The 17321-nt window shown below is 57.8% G+C and overlaps 1 protein-coding gene across 1 annotated transcript in view; it reads right to left on the bottom strand.

Moving 5' to 3' along the window:
- Positions 1-17321, bottom strand: part of SART1 (spliceosome associated factor 1, recruiter of U4/U6.U5 tri-snRNP) — a gene marked incomplete at its 5' end in the record, with an annotated part of 40939 nt that overhangs the window by 2719 nt on the left and 20899 nt on the right. Inside the window, 7 exons of the mRNA XM_059837457.1 lie at positions 3060-3149; positions 5517-5652; positions 7205-7295; positions 9475-9562; positions 11475-11588; positions 13688-13852; positions 16726-16856. Of these exons, the coding sequence (XP_059693440.1) occupies positions 3060-3149; positions 5517-5652; positions 7205-7295; positions 9475-9562; positions 11475-11588; positions 13688-13852; positions 16726-16856 (815 nt within the window). The remainder of the gene's footprint in view (positions 1-3059; positions 3150-5516; positions 5653-7204; positions 7296-9474; positions 9563-11474; positions 11589-13687; positions 13853-16725; positions 16857-17321) is intronic.

Genomic DNA, 17321 nt, shown 5'->3' with positions numbered 1-17321 from the left:
CGGGAATGACCCCAAAAAAATTCCCAGAATTCCAAAGGAAACCCCCCGGGGTTTGGGGGCTGCCGTCCCCATGGGGACAGAGGGGACACTGAATGGGGACATTGGGGCTCCCTTCTTTGGGGGCTGCATCCCATAATCAGAGAGGGACCCCAAAATCAGGGGGACCCCAAAAACCCCGGGAATGACCCCAAAAAACCCCAGAAAATTCCCAGAATTCCAAAGGAAACCCCCAGGGTTTGGGGGCTGCCGTCCCCATGGGGACACTGAGGGGACACTGAGGGGGGACATTGGGGCTCCCTTTTTTGGGGGATGCACCCCATAATCAGAGAGGGACCCCAAAATCAGGGGGACCCTAAAAACCCCGGGAATGACCCCAAAAAAACTGCGGGGAATTCCCAGAATTCCAAAGGAAACCCCCCGGGGTTTGGGGGCTGCCGTCCCCATGGGGACAGAGGGGACACTGAGGGGGGACATTGGGGCTCCCTTCTTTGGGGGCTGCACCCCATAATCAGAGAGGGACCCCAAAATCAGGGGGACCCTAAAAAGCCCGGGAATGACCCCAAAAAACTCCAGAAAATTCCCAGAATTCCAAAGGAAACCCCCCGGGGTTTGGGGGCTGCCGTCCCCATGGGGACACTGAGGGGACACTGGGGGGGGACATTGGGGCTCCTCTTCTTTGGGGGCTGCACCCCATAATCAGAGAGGGACCCCAAAATCAGGAGGACCCTAAAAACCCCGGGAATGACCCCAAAAAAACCGCAGGGAATTCCCAAAATTCCAAAGGAAACCCCCCGGGGTTTGGGGGCTGCCGTCCCCATGGGGACAGAGGGGACACTGGGGGGGGACATTGGGGCTCCTCTTCTTTGGGGGCTGCACCCCATAATCAGAGAGGGACCCCAAAATCAGGAGGATCCTAAAAACTCCCGGGAATGACCCCAAAAAAACCCCAGAAAATTCCCAGAATTCCAAAGGAAACCCCCGGGGTTTGGGGGCTGCCATCCCCATGGGGACAGAAGGGACACTGGGGGGGGGACATTGGGGCTCCCTTTTTTGGGGGATGCACCCCATAATCAGAGAGGGACCCCAAAATCAGAGCCACCCCAAAAACCCCGGGAATGACCCCAAAAAAACCCCAGAAAATTCCCAAAATTCCAAAGGAAACCCCCCGGGGTTTGGGGGCTGCCGTCCCCACGGGGACACTGAGGGGACACTGAGGGGGGACATTGGGGCTCCCTTCTTTGGGGGCTGCACCCCATAATCAGAGAGGGACCCCAAAATCAGGAGGATCCTAAAAACTCCCGGGAATGACCCCAAAAAAACCCCAGAAAATTCCCAGAATTCCAAAGGAAACCCCCCGGGGTTTGGGGGCTGCCGTCCCCATGGGGACACTGAGGGGACACTGAGGGGGGACATTGGGGCTCCTCTTCTTTGGGGGATGCACCCCATAATCAGAGAGGGACCCCAAAATCAGGAGGACCCCAAAAACCCCGGGAATGACCCCAAAAAACCCCAGAAAATTCCCAGAATTCCAAAGGAAACCCCCCGGGGTTTGGGGGCTGCCGTCCCCATGGGGACACTGAGGGGACACTGAGGGGGACATGGGGGCTCCCTTCTTTGGGGGCTGCACCCCATAATCAGAGAGGGACCCCAAAAACTCTGGGAATTCCCCAAAAAATTCCAGGGGAAAAAAACCCCAAAATCCCAAGGGAATCCCCCGATCCCATGGCCGGGGAATTGGAGACCCCAAAACCTCGGGGAGACCCCAAAACCTCGGGGAGACCCCAAAACCGGGCTGGAGGTGCCCAAATTGGGCTGGAATTCTCCAGGGGAACTGGGGGAACCCCAAAAACCTCCAGGAGACCCCAAAATCAGCCGGGAGGATCCCAAAATTTGGGCCAACGACCTCCAAAGCATCCCGGGAACCCCAAAATTTGGAGTCCAAACTTTCAGCAGAAGCACGAGACCCCAAAATTAGAGTGGAATCCCCAAAATTGGAGTGAAACCCCCAAAATTGGAGTGAGGACCCCAAAATTGGAGTGGAGACCCCAAAATTGGAGTGGAAACCCCAAAATTGGAATGGAGACCCCAAAATTGGAGTGGAAACCCCAAAATTGGAATGGAGACCCCAAAATTGGAGTGGAGACCCCAAAATTGGAGTGGAAACCCCAAAATTGGAGTAGAAACCCCAAAATTGGAATGGAGACCCCAAAACTGGAGTGGAAACCCCAAAATTGGAATGGAGACCCCAAAACTGGAGTGAGGACCCCAAAATTGGAGTGGAGACCCCAAAATTGGAGTGGAGACCCCAAAACTGGAGTGAGGACCACAAAATTTGAATGGAGACCCCAAAACTGGGTGGAGACCCTAAAACTGGAGTGGAGACCCCAAAATTGGAATGGAAATCCCAAAATTGGAGTGGAGACCCCAAAATTGGAGTGGAGACCCCAAAACTGGAGTGAGGACCCCAAAACTGGAGGGGAGACCCCAAAACTGGAGTGAGGACCCCAAAATTGGAGTGGAGATCCCAAAATTGGAGTGGAGACCCCAAAATTGGAATGGAGACCCCAAAATTGGAGTGGAAACCCCAAAACTGGAGGGGAGACCCCAAAATTGGAATGGAGACCCCAAAATTGGAGTGAGGACCCCAAAATTGGAGTGGAGACTCCAAAATTGGAGTGGAAACCCCAAAATTGGAGTGGAGATCCCAAAATTGGAGTGGAAACCCCAAAATTGGAGTGGAGACCCCAAAATTGGAGTGGAGACCCCAAAATTGGAGTGGGGACCCCAAAATTGGAGTGAGGACCCCAAAATTGGAATGGAGACCCCAAAATTTGAATGGAGACCCCAAAACTGGAGTGAGGACCCCAAAACTGGAGTGGAAACCCCAATGGCAGCATGGGAGGGGTCCCAAAAATCCCCCAAAGATCCCCTGGCAAAACCCCCCCAAAACCCCCAAAATTCCCCGAAAAAGCCCCAAAATTCCCCCAAAATCCCCAAAATCCCCCCAAAACCCCCCCAAATCCCCCCAAACTGCCCCAGCCCCCCCAGGTGCCCCTCACCGCCTCCTCGTCCAACTTCTTCATCCTCCTCTCCGTCTTCATCTTCCCCGAGCCCTTCCCGTGGAAGCGATGGGAGAGCTGCCGGAAGGCCTGGGGACACAGGGGGGACATTGGGGACATTGGGGACATTGGGGACACATTGGGGACATTGGGGACACACTGGGGACATTGGGGACGCATTGGGGACACTGGGGACATTGGGGACACATTGGGGACACAGTGGGGACATTGGGGACACATTGGGGACATTGGGGACGCATTGGGGACACAGTGGGGACACATTGGGGACACACTGGGGACATTGGGGACACACTGGGGACATTGGGGACATTGGGGACACATTGGGGACATTGGGGACGCATTGGGGACACAGTGGGGACATTGGGGACACATTGGGGACATTGGGGACGCATTGGGGACACAGTGGGGACACATTGGGGACACACTGGGGACATTGGGGACACACTGGGGACATTGGGGACATTGGGGACACATTGGGGACATTGGGGACGCATTGGGGACACAGTGGGGACATTGGGGACACATTGGGGACACATTGGGGACACACTGGGGACATTGGGGACACACTGGGGACATTGGGGACATTGGGGACACATTGGGGACATTGGGGACGCATTGGGGACACAGTGGGGACATTGGGGATGCATTGGGGACATTGGGGACACTGGGGACAGCAGGGGCATTGGGACATTGGGGACATTGGGGACATTGGGGACACACTGGGGACAGCAAGGGACACTGGGGACAGCAGGGGCATTGGGGACATTTGGGACACATTGGGGACACAGTGGGGACATTGGGGACATTGGGGACACAGTGGGGACACAGTGGGGACATTGGGGACACATTGGGGACACATTGGGGACACAGTGGGGACACAGTGGGGACATTGGGGACACACTGGGGACATTGGGGACACAGTGGGGACACAGTGGGGACATTGGGGACACATTGGGGACATTGGGGATGCATTGGGGACATTGGGGACACTGGGGACAGCAGGGGCATTGGGACATTGGGGACATTGGGGACATTGGGGACAGCAGGGACACTGGGGACAGCAGGGACATTGGGGACACACTGGGGACAGCAAGGGCATTGGGACACTGGGGACAGCAGGGACACTGGGGACAGCAGGGACATTGGGGACATTGGGGACATTGGGGACACTGGGGACATTGGGGACACACTGGGAACACATTGGGGACAGCAGGGACACTGGGGACACATTGGGGACATTGGGGACACTGGGGACACACTGGGGACATTGGGGACGCATTGGGGACATTGGGGACAGTGGGGGCATTGGGGACAGTGGGGACAGTGGGGACATTGGGGACATCAGGGGGACATTAGGGACAGAGGGGGCTTGGGGACATCAGGGACAGTGGGGACATTGGGGACATCAGGGGGACATTGGGGACAGCAGGGGGACATCAGGGACATTGCGGACACTGTGGGGACATTGGGGACAGCGAGGACAGCAAAGGGACATCTGGGACATTGGAGGGACATTGGAAATGTTGGGGACATTGGGGACAGCGAGGACAGCAAAGGGACATCTGGGACATTGGAGGGACATTGGAAATGTTGGGGACATTGGGGACATCGGGGGGACATTGGGGACAGTGTGACATCAGGAATGTTGGGGACATCAGGAACATTGGGAACACTGGGGACAGTGGGGACAGTGGGGACAGCAAGGGGACATTGGGGGCTTGGGGACATTGGGGACAGCGGGGGGGACACTGGAGGGGGTGTTGGGGACACCAGGGGTGCGCGGGAGACTTTGGGGTAACCGGGGGGGGTTTGGGGACATTTTGGGGTCAGGGGACAGCAGGGGACACCGAGGGGGGGTTGGGGACACCACAGGGGTGTTGGGGACACCGAGGGGGGTTTTGGGGACACCGAGGGGTGCTTTGGGGACACCAAGGGGGGTTTTGGGGACACCGTGGTGGGGTTGGGGACACTGTGGTGGGTTGGGGACACTGAGGGGGGTTGGGGACACCGAGGGGTGTTTTGGGGACACCAAGGGTGGGTTGGGGACACCGAGGGGGGTTTTGGGGACACTGAGGGGTGTTTTGGGGACACCGTGGTGGGTTGGGGACACCGAGGGGTATGTTGGGGACACCATGAGGGGTTGGGGACATCATGGGGGGGTTGAGGACACCGTGGGGGTGTTTTGGGGACACCGAGGGGTGCTTTGGGGACACCGAGGGGGGTTTTGGGGACACCGAGGGTGGGTTGGGGACACCGAGGGGGGTTGGGGACACCGAGGGGGGTTGGAGACACAATGGGGGTGTTGGGGACACCATGGGGGGTTTTGGGGACACTGTGGTGGGTTGGGGACACTGAGGGGGGTTGGGGACACCAAGGGGGTGTTGGGGACACCGAGGGGGGGTTGGGGACACCGAGGGGGGGTTGGGGACACGCCACCTCTTTGGGGGTGAGCTTGCGGCCGGTCTCGTCCACGTACTCGATCTTGACGTCGGGCCGGTAGCCGTCCTTCTCCTTGAAATCCTGCGTGAAACCCCGGAACTCCTCCCGGCGGCTGTACTTGTCATCGATGGCCCTGGGGACATTGGGGACACATTGGGGACACATTGGGGACATTGGGGACAGCACTGGGAACTCCTCCCGGTGGCTGTACTTGTCATCGATGGCCCTGGGGACATTGGGGACATTGGGGACATTGGGGACACCATTGGGAACTCCTCCCGGCGGCTGTACTTGTCATCGATGGCCCTGGGGACATTGGGGACACGTTGGGGACACATTGGGGACACTATTGGGGACACTATTGGGAACTCCTCCCGGCGGCTGTACTTGTCATCGATGGCCCTGGGGACATTGGGGACACATTGGGGACATTGGGGACACATTGGGGACAGCACTGGGAACTCCTCCCGGCGGCTGTACTTGTCATTGATGGCCCTGGGGACATTGGGGACACATTGGGGACATTGGGGACAGCACTGGGAACTCCTCCCGGCGGCTGTACTTGTCATTGATGGCCCTGGGGACATTGGGGACACATTGGGGACAGCACTGGGAACTCCTCCCGGCGGCTGTACTTGTCATTGATGGCCCTGGGGACATTGGGGACACATTGGGGACAGCACTGGGAACTCCTCCCGGCGGCTGTACTTGTCATCGATGGCCCTGGGGACATTGGGGACATTGGGGACACATTGGGGACACATTGGGAACTCCTCCCGGCGGCTGTACTTGTCATCGATGGCCCTGGGGACATTGGGGACACATTGGGGACATTGGGGACACTATTGGGAACTCCTCACGGCGGCTGTACTTGTCATCGATGGCCCTGGGGACACATTGGGGACATTGGGGACACATTGGGGACACATTGGGGACAGCACTGGGAACTCCTCCCGGCAGCTGTACTTGTCATCGATGGCCCTGGGGACGCATTGGGGACATTGGGGACATTGGGGACAGCACTGGGAACTCCTCCCGGCGGCTGTACTTGTCATCGATGGCCCTGGGGACATTGGGGACACATTGGGGACATTGGGGACACATTGGGGACACACTGGGAACTCCTCCCGGCAGCTGTACTTGTCATCGATGGCCCTGGGGACATTGGGGACACACTGGGGACATTGGGGACACATTGGGGACACACTGGGGACAGCACTGGGAACTCCTCCCGGCGGCTGTACTTGTCATCGATGGCCCTGGGGACATTGGGGACACATTGGGGACATTGGGGACACATTGGGGACACACTGGGGACAGCACTGGGAACTCCTCCCGGCGGCTGTACTTGTCATCGATGGCCCTGGGGACACATTGGGGACCTTTGGGGACAGGGGGGGACATCAGGAGGGTCCAGGTGACAGAGGAGGCAATGCAAGGGATGATGCAGGTAACACCCAGGTGACCCAGGTGACAGTGGGGACACTGAGGTGACAGTGGGGACACTGAGGTGACACAGGTGACATCACTCCCATCTTGTCCTGGATGCAGTACACGGCCGAGGGCAGGGACGGGGGGTGGTGGAGGTTTGTGGGGGTGACAGAGATGACACCGAGGTGACACAGGTGACACAGGGGACACTGAGGTGACACAGGTGACACTGAGGTGACACAGGTGACACTCACATCTTGTCCTCGATGCAGTACACGGCCGAGGGCAGGGATTTGTTGGGGGCCTTCACTCGCGCCACCTTCTGCACCGTGGTCTCCAACAGCCCTGGGGACAGGGAGGGGACACGGGGGGGACTCGTGAGACCCCACAGGGACCCCCCAAGGACCCCCCCAGGACCCCAAATCCCCCCCAAGGACCCCAAACCCCCCCCAGGACCCCAAACCCCACAAAAAAGATCCCAAACCTCTCCAAATCTCCTCAAACTGACCACAAACTCCTCGAAGAAACCCCAAAACCCCCAAATTTCCCCCAAATCCCGCAGTAAGAACCCCAAACTCTGCCACAGATCCCCCCTAACAGACCCCAAACCCCACGGAAGGACCCCAAATTCCCCCCAATTCCCCTCAAACCCCACCAAAGGACCCCAAATTGCCCCCAAATTCCCCCCAAACCCCACCGAAGGACCCCAAAATCCCCCAAATTCCCCCCAAACCGACCCCAAACCCCACCAAAGGACCCCCAAATTTCCCCCAAATCCCGCAGTAAGAACCCCAAACTCCCCCCACAGACCCCAAACCCCACGGAAGGACCCCAAAATCCCCCAAATTCCCCTCAAACTGACCCCAAACCCCCCAAAATGACCCCAAAATCCCCCAAATTCTCCTCAAACCGACCCCAAACCCCACTGAAGGACCCCAAAACCCCCAAATTCCCCCCAAATCCTGCAGTAAGAACCCCAAACTCCCCCTGGAGCCCCCAAACCCCACAGAAGGACCCCAAAATCCCCCGAATTCCCCCCAATTCCCCCCAAACCTCCCCCAAACCCCATGGAAGGACCCCAAAACCCCCAAATCCCACATTAAGAATCCCAAATTCCCCCCAATTCCCCCCAAACCCCACTGAAGGACCCCAAATTCCCCCCAAACTGACCCCAAACCCCACCAAAGGACCCCAAAATCCCCCCAATTCCCCCGAAACCTCCCCCAAACCCCACTGAAGGACCCCAAAACCCCCAAATTTTCCCCAAATCCTGCAGTAAGAACCCCAAACTCCCCCCACAGACCCCAAACCCCACGGAAGGACCCCAAAATCCCCCCAATTCCCCCCAAACCCCACCGAAGGACCCCAAAAGTCCCAAATTTCCCCCAAATCCCACAGTAAGAATCCCAAACTCCCCCCACAGACCCCAAACCACACGGAAGGACCCCAAAATCCCCCCAAAATTTCCCCCAAACCCCACATTAAGAACCCCAAACTCCCCCTGCAGCCCCCAAACCCCACCAAAGGACCCCAAAATCCCCCGAATTCCCCCCAAATTCCCCCCAAAATGACCCCAAACCCCACGGAAGGACCCCAAAATCGCCAAATTTCCCCCAAACCCCACAGAAGGACCCCAAAATCCCCCAAATTCTCCTCAAACTGACCCCAAACCCCACGGAAGGACCCCAAAATCCCCCCAATTCCCCCCAAATTCCCCTCAAACCGACCCCAAACCCCACGGAAGGACCCCAAAATCCCCCCAATTCCCCCCAAACCCCACGGAAGGACCCCAAAACCCCAAAATTTCCCCCAAATCCCACATTAAGAACCCCAAACTCCCCCCACAGACCCCAAACCCCACGGAAGGACCCCAAAATCCCCCAAATTCCCCTCAAACCGACCCCAAACCCCCCAAAATGACCCCAAAATCCCCCAAAATCCCCCGAATTCTCCTCAAACCGACCCCAAACCCCACGGAAGGACCCCAAAACCCCAAAATTCCCCCCAAATTCCCCTCAAACAGACCCCAAACCCCACGGAAGGACCCCAAAATCCCCCCAGTTCCCCTCAAACCCCACCAAAGGACCCCAAAATCCCCCCAAATTCCCCCCAAACTGACCCCAAACCACACGGAAAGACCCCAAAATCCCCCTAAACCGACCCCAAACCCCACAGAATGACCCCAAAACCCCCAAATTCCCCCCAAATTCCCCCCAAACCGACCCCAAACCCCACGGAAGGACCCCAAATTCCCCCCAATTCCCCCCAAACCCCACAAAATGACCCCAAAACCCCCCAAATTCCCCCCAATTCCCCCCAAACCCCACGGAAGGACCCCCAAACCCCCCGAATTCCCCCCGAATTCCCCCCAAACCGACCCCAAACCCCACAGAATGACCCCAAAATCCCCCAAATTCCCCCCAAACCCCACTGAAGGACCCCAAAATCCCCCCAATTCCCCCCAATTCCCCCCAAACCCCACGGAATGACCCCAATTCCCCCCCAATTCCCCCCAGACCCCGACCTTTGTTCTGGCAGAGCAGCAGCGCCGCCGCCAGGCCCCGGTTCACGATGGGCTCCTCGTCCAGGATCGTGGTGGACGAGGCTGAGAACTGGAAAAAAATAAAATTTGGGGGGGTTCAGGGGGCACCCCAAAATCAGAAAACCCCCAAAAAAAACCCCCCAGGGGGAGTTTGGGGTGAGCCCATTTTGGGGGGTGTCCCTGTTTTAGGGTCTCGGTTTTTTGGGGTCTCCCCAATTTTTATTTTTTTTTTGAGGGTGTCCAACTCTGGCTCTTCAATTTTGGGGTTTTCCCCCCAAATTTTTGGGGTCTCTCATTTAGGAGATTTCCCCCATTTTGGGATTTCATTTGTAGGGTCCCCTCTTTAGTTTCAAAGTTGGCCATTTCCACCCCAAAACTTCAGCTCGCTCGTATTTTCGGGGTCCCCCGTCCCATTTTTGAGGTTCCTTTTGCCATTTTTGGGGTGTTTCTCCCCATTTCCAGGGTCTCCTGTCCCATTTCTGGGGTCCCCCAGCCCATTTCAGGGTCCCCCACCCCATTTTCAGGGTCCCCTATCCCATTTCTGGGGTGTTTCTCCCCATTCCCAGGGTCTCCCATCCCATTTCAGTGTCCCCCATCCCATTTTTGGGGTGTTTTTCTCCATTTCCAGGGTCCCCCAGCCCGTTTTGGGGGTCTCCCATCCCATTTTTGGGGTGTTTTTCTCCATTTCAGGGTCCCCTATCCCATTTTTGGGGTGTTTCTCCCCATTTTTGGGATGTTTCTCCCCATTCCCAGGGTCTCCCAGCCCATTTTGGGGGTGTTTCTGCCCGTTTCGGGGGTCCCCCAGCCCGTTTCGGGGTCTCCCAGCCCATTTTGGGGGTGTTTCTGCCCGTTTTGGGGTCCCCCAGCCCATTTTGGGGTGTTTCTCCCCATTTCAGGGTCCCCCAGCCCGTTTTAGGGGTGTTTTTCTCCATTTCAGGGTCCCCCATCCCATTTTTGGGGTGTTTTTCCCCATTTCCAGGGTCCCCCAGCCCATTTTGGGGGTGTTTCTCCCCATTTAGGGGGTCCCCCATCCCATTTTTGGGGTGTTTTTCTCCATTTAGGGGGTCCCCAGCCCATTTTTGGGGTGTTTATCTCCATTTCCAGGGTCCCCCAGCCCGTTTTGGGGGTGTTTCTCCCCATTTAGGGGGTCTCCAGCCCGTTTTGGGGGTGTTTCTCCCTATTTAGGGGGTCCCCCAGCCCATTTTGGGGGTGTTTCTCCCCATTTAGGGGGTCCCCCATCCCATTTCTGGGGTCTTTTCCCCATTTTCAGGGTCCCCTATCCCATTTCTGGGGTGTTTCTCCCCATTCCCAGGGTCTCCCATCCCATTTCAGTGTCCCCCATCCCATTTTTGGGGTGTTTTTCTCCATTTAAGGGGTCCCCCAGCCCGTTTTAGGGGTGTTTTTCTCCATTTAGGGGGTCCCCAGCCCATTTTAGGGGTGTTTTTCTCCATTTAGGGGGTCCCCCAGCCCGTTTTGGGGTGTTTTTCCCCATTTCCAGGGTCCCCCATCCCATTTTTGGGGTGTTTTTCTCCATTTAGGGGGTCCCCCAGCCCGTTTTGGGGGTGTTTCTCCCCATTTCCAGGGTTCCCAGCCCATTTCAGGGTCCCCCATCCCATTTTAGGGGTGTTTTTCTCCATTTCAGGGTCCCCCATCCCATTTTTGGGATGTTTCTCCCCATTTCCAGGGTCCCCCAGCCCGTTTCGGAGTCCCCCAGCCTGTTTTAGGGGTGTTTTTCTCCATTTCAGGGTCCCCCATCCCATTTTTGGGGTGTTTCTCCCCATTTTTGGGATGTTTCTTCCCATTTCCAGGGTCTCCCAGCCCATTTTGGGGGTGTTTCTCCCCATTTCCAGGGTCCCCCCGCCCGTTTTGGGGTGTTTCTCCCCATTTAGGGGGTCCCCCAGCCCGTTTCGGGGGTCCCCCAGCCCGTTTCGGGGGTCCCCCAGCCCGTTTTGGGGGTGTTGCCCCCCGTCTGAGCCCCTCACGTCCTGGTGCTGCCTCTCCTCGGCCAGGTTGACGCTGCTCCAGCCCACGTTCTCCTCCCCCTCCGAGTCCGGCGGCTCCGGGGGCGACGCCGGGCGCCCGGCCCGCTCCAGGGCCTGGGGACACCACGGGGACGTTGGGGACATCGGGGACATTGGGGACATCGGGGGGATTGGGGACATTGGGGACATGGGGAAAGCAGGGACATCACGGGGACAGCAAGGGACATGGAGAGGACAAACACGGGGAGAACAAATCCATCCCCAAACTCCCCCAAATCCCCCCAAACCTCCCCCCAATCCCTTCCAACCCCACAAACCCCTTCCAAACCTCCCCCAAATCTGCTCCAAACCCACTCCAACCCCCCAAAACTGCCCCAAATCCCCTCCAATCCCCCCAAATCTGCCCCCAATCCCCTCCAACCTCCCCAAAGCCCCCCAAATCCCTTCCAACACCCCCAAATCCCCCCCAAACTGCCCCAAATCCCTTCCAACGCCCCCAAATCCCCCCTCCAAACCCCCACAAATCCTCTCCACCCCCCCAAATCCCCCCCAAACTGCCCCAAATCCCCCCAAAATCCCCCCAAAACTGCCCCAAATTCCCCCCAAACTGCCATAAACTCCCTCTAACCCCGCAAACCCCCTCCAACCCCCCCAAAACTGCCCCAAATCCCTTCCAACCCTCTCAAATCCCCCCTCCAAACCCCCCCAAATCCCCCCAAAACTGCCCCAAATTCCCCCCAAACTCCCTCCAAACCCCCCCAAAACTGCCCCAAATCCCTTCCAACCCCCCCAATCCCCCCTCCAAACCCCCCCAAATCCTCTCCACTCCCCCAAACCCCCCCAAATCCTCCCGAAACTGCCCCAAATTCCCCCCAAACTGCCCCAAATCCCCTCCAACCCCCCCCAAACTGCCCCAAATCCCCCCCAGACCCCCCAAATCCCCTCCAAATACCCCCTAAACTGCCCCAAATTCCCCCCAAACTGCCCCAAATCCCCTCCAACCCCCCCAAACTGCCCCAAATCCCTTCCAACGCCCCCAAATCCCCCCTCCAAACCCCCCCAAATCCCCCTTGAAACTGCCCCAAATTCCCCCCAAACTGCCCCAAATCCCCTCCAACCCCCCCAAACTCTCCCAAATCCCCCCTCCAAACCCCCCCAAATCCTCTCCAACCCCCCAAACCTGCCCCAAATTCCCCCCAAACTGCCCTAAACTCCCTCTAACCCCCAAATGCCCCCCAAATCCCCCCCAAACTGCCCCAAATCCCCTCCAACCCCCCCAAAACTGCCCCAAATCCCTTCCAACGCCCCCAAATCCCCCCTCCAAACGCCCCCAAATCCCCCCAAAACTGCCCCAAATTCCCCCCAAACTGCCCCAAACCCCCCCAAATCCCCCCCGAAACTGCCCTAAATTCCCCCCAAACTGCCCCAAATCCTCTCCAACTCCCCAAAACTCTCCCAGATCCCCCCTCCAAACCCCCACAAATCCTCTCCACCCTCCCCAAACCCCCCCAAACCTGCCCCAAATTCCCCTCAAACTGCCCTAAACTCCCTCTAACCCCCAAACGTCCCCCAAATCCCCCCCAAACTGCCCCAAATCCCTTCCAACCCCCCGAAACTGCCCCAAATCCCTTCCAACGCCCCCAAATCCCCCCTCCAAACCCCCCCGATCCCCACAAAACTGCCCCAAATCCCCCCTAAACTGCCCCAAATTCCCCCCCAGACCCCCCAAAACTGCCCCAAACCCCCTCCAACACCCCCAAACTCTCCCAAATCCCCCCTCCAAACCCCCCCAAATCCTCTCCACCCCCCCAAACCTGCCCCAAATTCCCCCCAAACTGCCCTAAACTCCCTCTAACCCCCAAATGCCCCCCAAATCCCCCCCAAACTGCCCCAAATCCCTTCCAAACCCCCCCAAAACTGCCCCAAATCCCTTCCAACTCCCCAAAACTGCCCCAAATCCCCTCCAAATCCCCCCCAAACTGCCCCAAATCCCCCCCAGACCCCCCCCAAAGTGCCCCAAATCCCCTCCAACCCCCCCCAAAACTGCCCCAAATCCCTTCCAACCCCCCCTAAAACTGCCCCAAATTCCCCCCCAGACCCCCCAAAACTGCCCCAAATCCCCTCCAGCCCCCCCAAAACTGCCCCAAATCCCCTCCAACCCCCCCAAACTGCCCCAAACCCCCCCCAGACCCCCCCAAATCCCCAGCCCTGACCATGAGCTCGTCCTGCTCCTCGCGGTTCCCGGCCAGGCCGTAGGTCGGGATCTCCCCCAGCGTCCGGCAGAACTCCGAGGTGGCGTTGAAGACGATGCTGCCCCCCCCCCGCGGGTCCGGCCCCCCAGGGACCCCCCCAGAGCCCCCCCGGAGCAGCTCCAGCACCTGGGCAAAGGCAGGGGTCAGGGGGGACCCCCGGTTTGGGGTTAGACCCCCGTTTTAGGGGTCCCCAGTGGGGTTTTTGGGGAGGGCGTTGGGATTTGAGAGGGGGGGATTTTGGGATTTGGGGTCCCACAAGGAGATTTGGGGGTGCCAGGGGAAGTTTTGGGGGGATTTGGGGCAGTTTTGGGGGGATTTGGGGAGTTTTGGGGGGATTTGGGAAAGAATTGGTGGAGATTTGGGGGAGTTTTTGGGATTGGGGGTCCCACAGGGAGATTTGGGGGTGCCAGGGGAAGTTTTGGGGGGATTTGGGGGAGTTTTGGGGGGGTTAAGGGAGGAGCTGGTGGAGATTTGGGGAGGTTGGAAGAGATTGGGGCAGTTTTGGGGGGGTTTGGGGCAGTTTTAGGGGTATTTGGGGGATTTTTGGGGGGATTTGGGGAGTTTTGGGGAGGAATTGATGGAGATTTCGGGGAGTTTTTGGGATTGGGGGCCCCACAGGGAGATTTAGGGGTGCCATGGGAAGTTCTGGGGGGATTTGGGAAAGAATTGGTGGAGATTTGGGCGAGTTTTTGGGATTGGGGACCCCACAGGGAGATTTGGGGGTGCCAGGGGTGTTTTGGGGGGATTTGGGGCAGTTTTGGGGGGGATTTGGGGCAGTTTTGGGGGGATTTGGGGAGGAATTGATGGAAATTTGGGGGGAGTTTTTGGGATTGGGGGTCCCACAGGGAGATTTGGGGGTGCCAGGGGAAGTTTTGGGGGGATTTGGGGGAGTTTTGGGGGGGTTAAGGGAGGAGCTGGTGGAGATTTGGGGAGGTTGGAAGAGATTTGGGGCAGTTTTGGGGGCATTTGGGGGAGTTTGGGGGGGATTTGGGGCAGTTTTGGGGGAATTTGGGGAGGAATTGATGGAGATTTGGGCGAGTTTTTGGGATTAGGGTTCCTACAAGGAGATTTGAGGGGTGCCAGGGGAAGTTTTGGGGTATTTGGGGGAGTTTTGGGGGGTTAAGAGAGGAGCTGGTAGAGATTTGGGGAGGTTGGAAGAGATTTGGGGCAGTTTTGGGGGGATTTGGGGGAGTTCGGGGGGTATTTGGGGGAGTTTTGGGGGGATTTGGGGAGAAATTGATGGAGATTTGGGGGAGTTTTGGGATTGGGGGTCCTACAAGGAGATTTGGGGGTGCCAGGGGAAGTTTAGGGGGGATTTGGGGCAGTTTTGGGGGGATTTGGGGCAGTTTTGGGGGGATTTGGGGAGGAATTGATGGAAATTTGGGGGGAGTTTTTGGGACTGGGGGTCCCACAGGGAGATTTGGGGGTGCCAGGGAGAGTTTGGGGGGATTTGGGGGAGTTTGGGGGGGATTTGGGGCAGTTTGGGGGGGATTTGGGGCAGTCTGGGGGGGATTTGGGGAGGAATTGATGGAAATTTGGGGGGAGTTTTTGGGATTGGGGACCCCACAGGGAGATTTCGGGGTGCCAGGGAGAGTTTTGGGGGAATTTGGGGGAGTTTGGGGGGGATTTGGGGGAGTTTTGGGGGGATTTGGGGAGGAATTGATGGAGATTTGGGGGAAGTTTTTGGGACTGGGGGTCCTACAAGGAGATTTGGGGGTGCCAGGGGGAGTTTTGGGGGGATTTGGGGGAGTTTTGGGGGGGTTAAGGGAGGAGCTGGTGGAGATTTGGGGAGGTTGGAAGAGATTTGGGGCAGTTTTGGGGGGATTTGGGGAGTTTTGGGGGGATTTGGGGAGGAATTGATGGAAATTTGGGGGGAGTTTTTGGGATTGGGGGTCCCACAGGGAGATTTGGGGGTGCCAGGAAGAGTTTGGGGGTGCCAGGGGAAGTTTTGGGGGGATTTGGGAAAGAATTGGTGGAGATTTGGGCGAGTTTTTGGGATTAGGGGTCCTACAAGGAGATTTGAGGGGTGCCAGGGGAAGTTTTGGGGGGATTTGGGGGAGTTTTGGGGGGATCTGGGGGAGTTTGGGGGGGATTTGGGGCAGTTTTGGGGGGATTTGGGGGAGTTTGGGGGGGATTTGGGGAGGAATTGATGGAGATTTCGGGGAGTTTTTGGGATTGGGGGCCCCACAGTAAGATTTGGGGGTGCCAGGGGGAGTTTTGGGGGGATTTGGGGAGGAATTGGTGGAGATTTGGGCGAGTTTTTGGGATTGGGGGTCCTACAAGGAGATTTGAGGGGTGCCAGGGGAAGTTCTGGGGGGATTTGGGGGAGTTTGGGGGGGATTTGGGGCAGTTTTGGGGGGATTTGGGGAGGATTTGGTGGAGATTTGGGGGGAGTTTTTGGGATTGGGGGTCCCACAGGGAGATCTGAGGGTGCCAGGGAGAGTTTGGGGGGATTTGGGGGAGTTTTGAGGGGATTTGGGGAGGAATTTGGGGGAGTTTTGGGGTGTTTAGGGAGGAATTGGTGGAGATTTGGGGGAGTTGGAAAAGATTTGGGGCAGTTTTGGGGGATTTGGGGAGGAATTGGTGGAGATTTGGGGTAGTTTGGGGGGATTTGGGGCAGTTTAGGGGGGGATTTAGAGGAATTTGGGGCTGATTTGAGGGGGATTGGGGAATTTAGAGATCTTGGGGATGATTGAAGGGAATTTAGGGTCCCACAAGAAGGTTTTGTGGATGGCCCAAGAAATTTTTAGGGATTTAGAGGAGATTTGAAAGGATTTGGGGAAGTTTTGGGGAGAAATTGGCAGAGTTTGGGGCTGGTTTAAAAAGAGTTGGGGGTTTTGGGATTTTGGGGGTGATTTGGGGGGGATTTGGGGCAATTTGAGAGGGATTTGGGGGGATTTTGTGGGGTTTTTTGGATGGGGGGTTTGGAAGATTTTTGGTGGGGTTTTGGGGGAGGATTTGCAGCGGTTTTGGGGGGTTTTTTTGGGGGGGGGTCTCACCTTCTCTCCCCCTCCCTCACGCAGCTCCCGCAGCTGCCGCAGGCGCCGGCCCCGCTCCAGCTGCAGCTGCAGCTCCTGCTCAGCCTCATCTTCCTCCAGGGCTGGGGGGGTCCCGGGGGGGGCAACCTCATCTGGGGGGAAATCAGGGTCAGGGAGACCCCAAAATCCCAGAAAATCCCCCCAAAATCCCAGAAAATCCCCCCAAAATCCCAGAAAATCCCCCCAAAAATCCCCCTAATCCCCCCAAGGTCCTGCTCAGCCTCATCTTCCTCCAGGGCTGGGGGGGTCCTGGGGGGAGCAACCTCATCTGGGGGGAATCAGGGTCAGGGAGACCCCAAAATCCCAGAAAATCCCCCCAAAAATCCCCCCAAAAATCCCCCTAAACCCCCCAAAAATCCCTAAAACCCCCCAAGGTCCTGCTCAGCCTCATCCTCCTCCAGGGCTGGGGGGTCCCAGGGGGGGCAACCTCATCTGGGGGGAAAACAGGGTCAGGGAGACCCCAAAATCCCAGAAATTCCCCCCAAAAATCCCCCTAAACCCCCCAAAAATCCCTAAAATCCCTCAAGGTCTTGCTCAGCCTCATCTTCCTCCAAGGC

Source organism: Haemorhous mexicanus (genome assembly GCF_027477595.1).
Source record: "Haemorhous mexicanus isolate bHaeMex1 chromosome 35 unlocalized genomic scaffold, bHaeMex1.pri SUPER_35_unloc_6, whole genome shotgun sequence".
NCBI lineage: Eukaryota > Metazoa > Chordata > Aves > Passeriformes > Fringillidae > Haemorhous > Haemorhous mexicanus.
Note: the sequence above shows the minus strand (reverse complement) of the source record. Positions and strands in the feature narration are given on the sequence as shown.